Source organism: Haplochromis burtoni, unplaced genomic scaffold (genome assembly GCF_018398535.1).
Source record: "Haplochromis burtoni strain Fernald_Lab_line unplaced genomic scaffold, NCSU_Asbu1 Contig_321, whole genome shotgun sequence".
NCBI lineage: Eukaryota > Metazoa > Chordata > Actinopteri > Cichliformes > Cichlidae > Haplochromis > Haplochromis burtoni.
In genome coordinates, this window is record NW_024582682.1 from 230,912 (window position 1) to 237,870 (window position 6,959).

At 45.8% G+C, this 6,959-nt stretch overlaps 1 protein-coding gene across 3 annotated transcripts in view; it reads right to left on the reverse strand.

Moving 5' to 3' along the window:
- gphna (gephyrin a) overlaps window positions 1-6,721 on the reverse strand; it is a 21,596-nt gene extending 14,875 nt beyond the window's left edge. For 2 of the 3 annotated variants that reach the window (XM_005942137.3, XM_005942136.3), the window contains exon 1: window positions 6,017-6,719. In XM_005942137.3, coding sequence (XP_005942199.1) covers window positions 6,017-6,188 — 172 coding nt within the window. In that variant the 5' untranslated portion in view covers window positions 6,189-6,719. Of the gene's footprint in view, window positions 1-6,016 lie in introns of all 3 variants that reach the window. The other variant, XM_042228404.1, reaches the window with a different exon arrangement.
- Window positions 6,722-6,959: the final 238 nt, after the last annotated feature.

Below are 6,959 nucleotides of genomic sequence, written 5' to 3' on the forward strand. Positions count from 1 at the left end.
CAACAACCACAATGAAGTGTGAGGGACAGCTGAAGCGCACACACGCACACACACACACACACACACACACACCTCCTCACGTCTCGTGTTCCAGTGCTGCAGGTTTCTAACACTAAGCTCAGAGTGTGAGCCCAAAGCTAAGGCTGCTCTGAACTCTCAGGCTGGACCTGCATGATGTCACAAATAGGGGACGCCCTTGTATGCTCATCTCAGCTGCGGAAGCCCCGCCTACCTGTTGTTTGAACCCTCTGTTTGTGAGAGGCAGCCAATCAGAACAAAGGTCCAAGGATATTGTAAAGAAAAGCGTCTGTACTTCTTTAAGTTGTTTCTTCAGTTCTTCAGAACTGAAGAAGCTTCTAGGGTGAGAGGTGAAACGTCTTCAAGCTACTTAAAGAAGTCCAGACGCTTTTTTTCCCCCAAGCTCCTTAGACTACGATCATCTGGATGACTGAGAACTAGGGCTGCCACAAACAATTATTTTGATAGTCAACTAGTCATCGATTATTTTTGCGATTAGTCGACTAATCAGATCATCATCCACTGGACGTAAAACGTACAGCTTATTGCACCAGCAGCTAGAGCAGGGCGATATGACCAAAAATATTTATCACGATATACATTTGAAAATTTGCGCTAACGATATAACTGACGATGTAATTGACACGAGACAAAATACTCCACAACTTTATTAGTGCAAAAACCCCATCAATGTATTTTCACTTAAACAAGCAGCTGTTTTTTATGTGCATTAAAGTAATATACAAATGTAACAGTGCAAATGCAAATTCATTGCTGACAGTTTAACCAAAAGCCATTTCCAGTGGAGAATGGCCGACATATCCTCAGCATAACCATGTATAATATCCACTAAACTTAAAAACAGGTTAAAAACAGTACGTATCACTCCGCGAGGCTCCTGCCTACAATAGCCGTAATGCTCCGACAATCCATCAAGCGGTGCGGCTTCGTAGCTTAGCAAAGTCGTACTAAAGCATTTGACAGATTTTCGAGCCCCATGTACATAAAATCGTTTCGAGGTCAGTAAACACAACCAGAGTTCATACATAAGGCACACGGGATTATAAGGGGCTCTGTCGACTTTACAGAAAATCAAAGGATTGGAAAATACGGCACACTTAAAATCAAACAACACGGTAATAACGACGGCCCGCTAGCATCTACCAAAAATAGTGCTTTGTTGTGTATCTGACGGACGAAAGCTAAACCAGTTCCACACCACTGAAGCTGCAGCATTTTTACAAACCAATTCAGCTTCATCTGTTTCATTCAATGATCCACTTTTGCGCTTCTCATTCTGCATCACCGCCATGTGCGTATGTAAACAAAGGCACTGCGCATGCGCGTTTTACCCATATTCTATTGCGATATTTCATTTTCCTATCGTTGCCCAAAATTACACCGTATTACCGTGAACGGTATGATATAGCCCAGCCCTACCAGCAGCATCTGCTCTTATATAACTATTATTAGCTTACAGCTTTAAGTGTTTAAGGTCTGTGCTAACTAAAAATAAAGACAAGATGACAGTTTATTAAACTTTAATGAAATTTGCAGATTGTTTCGGTGAAGTTTAATAAACTCCTTGCTATCTAAAATATAACAGGACACCGGAGTATATTCTCCAGCGTCTCACACTTCTGATAATCAGCTGTCTGTCTGACGTTTTTCAGCTGTGTGAAAACCACCCAGGGAATTAAGAAAGTTTTACTTAATCTAATCTCAGCCAAACAGATTTACTCACGAACAAATAAAACACTGAAAAAAAGCCAAACAATAACATTTTCAGGTTATCTAAGTGACTTATATATCACGTTTAACCTGAGTAGCGAAAGACAGCGGTGGGTCTGAAAACAATTTCCCAGGAGTGTGCCATTCTCGCCAGCTCTAGTGAGCCTCCAAAAACGTTGGAGCACTTTTGAAAATATGTGGTTTCTTGATAAACTGAGCAGATATTTGAGGTTTACACAGCTACATTCTCGCCTGAAAATATCTTAAACGTTTATTTTGTGACCCAGAAAGAAAAAATAAGAGTAATATTAAAACTAACTAGCTGCCGCCATTGTTGGAAACTGGAATTGGCTGAGCTGCGCTATGAATTCTGGGATAGGTTGTGCCACAAAGGATACGCCGACCCATCCTTCAAATCTGGGGAAATGAAGGTCACATTTGGAGGAATCTTCGAATTTGGACAGTCTTCGCCGCGTTGCTGTAACATAATCGGCCTACAAATGCGGCCTCCGAAGGATGCGGCCTGAATTTGGTCACAGCTACGATACCGGACACAGCTTCTTCTTCGGGGTTTAACGGCAGCTGGCATCCTTGTACATGCAGTGCTGCTTCTGTTTCAGTCCGTTATTACACTCTTAAATCCTACTACTTATTCCTGCGTCTTTCAGGATCTTACAAAGCTTCAAACGACGCGTCGACTATTAAATTAGTCGTCGACGATTTTGATAGTCGACGTAATCGTGGCAGCCCTACTGAGAACCTTCACAGACAATCAGAACAAAGCTGTCTTAAAGGTGTAGGAGCTAAATCGGCTCAATTCAGACATGGATGAACCGAGGAGCTGCACAAGGCTCAGTGTGAGATAAAGAAAGATTATTATCAACTGTAAATCATGCAAAGCTGCTGTAGCAGAGTCCAAAGATAAAAACAGGGAGCTGGAAACCAACAGGATGACTTTTTTTGGAGGATCAAAGATTCTCCACAAGTTACAAGAACACAGACGCCAAAATATCATCGTCCAGTCTTAAAATGAAAGAGCAGGAAGTGAGCAGAACAGGTCGTTGTTAGCGTCATCCGTGTGAACAAAATCTTTATTTTTGAGGGGAAGTCAGAGAGTAATGATCACAAAGAATAAATGGCACTTACAAATGAGAGTGACAGAAACAACAAATTCAAAGGACGCCTGGTAACGCAGTGCCAACAAGACTGAACAACTGCAGAGTTTGAGAGCAGCAGGACAAAACAAAACCTGCAGGTCCTCGTCATCTCCAGCAGAGCGTCCAAACAAAACCACGACCACAGGAAAGACCTCCTACACTGATCACATGACCAACAACAACCACAATGAAGTGTGAGGGACAGCTGAAGAGCTCCATGTGAAGATCTACTGACTGAAATGTTACGGCCGTGTCGTCAGAGCTGAAGGACGGACCTTCAAGGACCCGCTCAGGGTGAAGTGCTGCAGAGGAAGATGGAGGAAACGGCGGTCTGATAACTCTGAGGAGCTGGCAGGTAAGACCTCGGCAGATTCAAAAAACCATCGCTCACAACCACGAAGCTTGTAGAAGAACGCCGTCCTGCAGGCGTGCTCAGTGCCGCTGCAAGTCCAGAGTTAACGGATCAAGACAAACAATGAAATAGCAAAGAGCAGCGCATCTAAGGAAGCAGGAATAGACCGAGAATTCGCACGTCACATGACAGGAAGCCCTGATCTTCCTCATCCAGACTTTGGACTTCAAAGGGGGACAACGTCAGTCAACTTCAGCTGTTTGGTTAATTTCCTCGTGCTGTTTTCTGATTCCTGGACTCTACCCGAGTATCCTCACCTGATTCACAGCTCAGTCTGGCTTTCAATATGATTTCAGTGGTTTGCTTCGCAGATTTTAAACCGTTTGTGTACATAACAGCAGGAAAGACTCTCACACTCAGCTCCAATCTGATGAGCGACAGTAAACGAGAAGAGTAACGCCAAAACATAGGGTTTTTTTTATTTTATTTATCATGCTCCTCTCGTCCTTTATTACTTTATTTTACGTCAGGAACTCAAATACAAGGAGTCAGCATCCGGACTGGGAAACGTTTGATCAGTGCTCGCCTACGAATATTAGCAGAAACAGTCACAGTCAAAAGAAAGTAGGAAAGTAAGCTAGTTTAAAATCTGGTCCTTAGCTAGTTTAAAATGATTTAAATACAACCTTAAAAAACAACAACAATGTGACATATTAAACTTAGTCAGAATTCATTTATGGGAAAATAGGTCAAAATACAGAAACTGTGTGAGACCTCGACCCTCGCTGCTTCTATAGGAGAGAACAGGGTGGATCCACATTCTCCCAGCAGTGGATGCAGCAAATTCACCAAAAGATCAGAGCGTGCAGTGCTCAAAGGAACTGAACAGGAACGATGTGCTCTGAGACGAGGCCAGAGTGCAGATGTCTCACAGATAAAGCTGGGACCAAACTGGGTCATCAGCAGGACAAAGATCCAACAGAACGGCTGAAAAAGGAAAGAACGGAGCTGCTGCAGAGCTCAGAAAGCTGTGCATGAACGAATGCTGCAGACCTCAACGACCAAAGCTCATCCACAGTGATGGCGCAGACCGATCACTGCAGGTCACTGCTGCTGAAGGAGCTACACCACTTCTGGATTTGGTCTTTTTGTTAAATATTTACTGTGTAATGTACAACGCGTTGTTCATCTGAGATTGTATTTTCTTATTTTTAACACCAAATTTTTTCTGATGTCCTGACACATAAAACCTTACGACAGACAGATGGCGTACGATGCAGTATCGTGCTCTGGTTGTCTGTGTTATTTGGTGTGTTCAAACTTTGTTCTCTCTGCTCGTTAAAGTCACTAACGAGGAACTGCAAGCACGGTGGATGAAAGAGCAGCTGTTCTCTTCCTGCTCCATAGAGGGCACTCTCAAGCTCATCCTGGATGAATGGAGCTCGATGGAGCTGAAGAACAAAAATGTACATTTCGAGACATAAACATTTTTCTCATGGAAATCTTTAGCATGTTTTTACTAGAAAGGATTGAAACAATACATAAAGTTGTATATTTAGACATTTTAATGGATTTTTAATGCAGTAAAGTACTTTTCTATGAGCACCACAAGCCACTTTAATACATCCTCCATTTTGATTTGGGGCATGAAGCCAGCAGCAGTTAGCATCACCTTCAAACACTTCAACCACATAACTACGACGCTAACACCTACAGGAGGTATCACCGGGAAAAGAACGCCATCAAGAGGACCTCCTATTCTAAAACTCACCAATCAGCACATGTTAGCCGAATGCTAGTGTTTTATGGGCAAGAATCAGCGTCACAGTGAATAAAATATTGATCATTACAATTGATTTGTTTCAGTTCACAGAACTGATTCTGGATTTGTGGGAACTAGCGTGTTTTTGTGTGGAAATCACTGCGGGCCCTCCCACAGCGCCCCCTGCTGGGCGCACAGTGGACTGCCCATGCTATCCTCAGTTAGCTAAGCATCCCTGTCCATGTCCAGTGTTACTGGGTTCACTGGTCCCAGTCCTCCCGCGGGCACGACTCCGGTGCGAACATCAGCTACAGCTTCGGTGCCGCGCTGCGCGTTCGTGTTTAATGTTGAACTAAACGGCGTGAGGAGGGAAAACGCTCATTACTGCGTTAAACGGACACTAACGGGGTGAAACCCCGGCCGTTAAAAAGCCGCGAGGTCCCGTTATCTTAAAAAAGCCCACCGTGAGCCGAGGCCCTCGTCAGACCCGCAGAGGGACATGAATAATGCAGCTCATGTCGGCTCCGTAACGGCACACTGCTCAAAATATCACCTGCAAGCTAGCCACTAACACCGGAACACCGTGGGGTTACCTCCAAAATAAAAGCACGGCTTCTGGTAGACACTCACTGTAGCACGCACAGCTCGTCTCGCATTTTGAAAGAGCTCCCCGGCCCTTCTCCCGGCCGCTTCACGGCGAATAAAACACATCTGAGCGCCGCAGTTTCGCTGACAGGTGCAGCCGGTGCTCACACGTTAATCCGCAGTCACACACAAACACGTTAATCCCGCTCTTTAGCGGAAAACGCGCACCTGTGCGCCAGCAGCCGCGCGGCTCTCGGGGAACCCGGTTAGCATGCGGCTAACGTTAGCCCGCTCTGCAGCGGAGACAGCCCGTATCGTGACACCGACTTGCGCAGGGAGCCGGGCACAAAACGGCGCACAGGTACGCTGCCCAGAGGCGTTTTAGCGCATGTGATGACACGGTGTCCTTACCTGTGAGGATCCCCACGCGGGTCTGATGGTCGTGGTTGGTGAGCACCATCCCGTCCGCCGCCATGTTTACAACCTCTGTCTGCACTGTGACGGCGCATACAGAGGCTGGGGGGTGGAGGGGGAGGGGGTGCTGCACCTCTGGAGGAGGACCGGTGTGTGCATGCGCGTGCATTCTGAATCCCCTCCAACTACCGATACGATCAGGTGACCCGGTACCGCCAGAGCTGCAGCTGGATGACCTCTGAGTGGAGCCGTGACATTGACCTCACCATGTCCTCCAATCACAGAGCAGCTTTAAACAAACTCAGGTGCCAAACTCAACCTGCGCTCTGTCTAACATCCAGCAGGGGGCGACCTCTCTGAGGCCTGATTGGATAGAAGTGTAACAGAATTGAGCGTCCAGCTCACCTGAGCTCAGTGAACACAGTTGCTGCTCTCAGGTGTGACTGAAGTACAACGGAACCTTGGTAGCGTTAGAGTCGGGACGGAGCAGGAAGCTGTCCTCTGAGTGTGCACCGTCAGACCCCCGGTTCTAAAAATAAGTTATCTGTTTCTGTTTTGTCCTCCTTTACAAACCCACAGCATCCACGTCAGGTCGGAGGGGCGGAGTCATAATGTCACCCTAAGGTCTGCACTATTAGGCAGGATTTCTCCTTTTCCAGGATTAGCTCTGGGTTTCCTGTACTGTGAAGGCGGATCCTTCTTATTAGGGTTTATCATCATGGCAACTGATGTTGCCCAGGAGTAGGGGAGTTTCTAGATTACAGATCAGCAGGTATGAAATAACTGACCAATCAGATCTCTGGAAATTAGCGTCACACTCCCTTTGAGCTGTTCAGCAGTTTTTGTTCTGTCAGCGTTTAAAGAGGTTTTATTCTTTCCTCTCAGTGTTAAACTCCACCGAGTCTGCAGCTCAGAGGATAAAAGCTAAGACCGTCTTTAA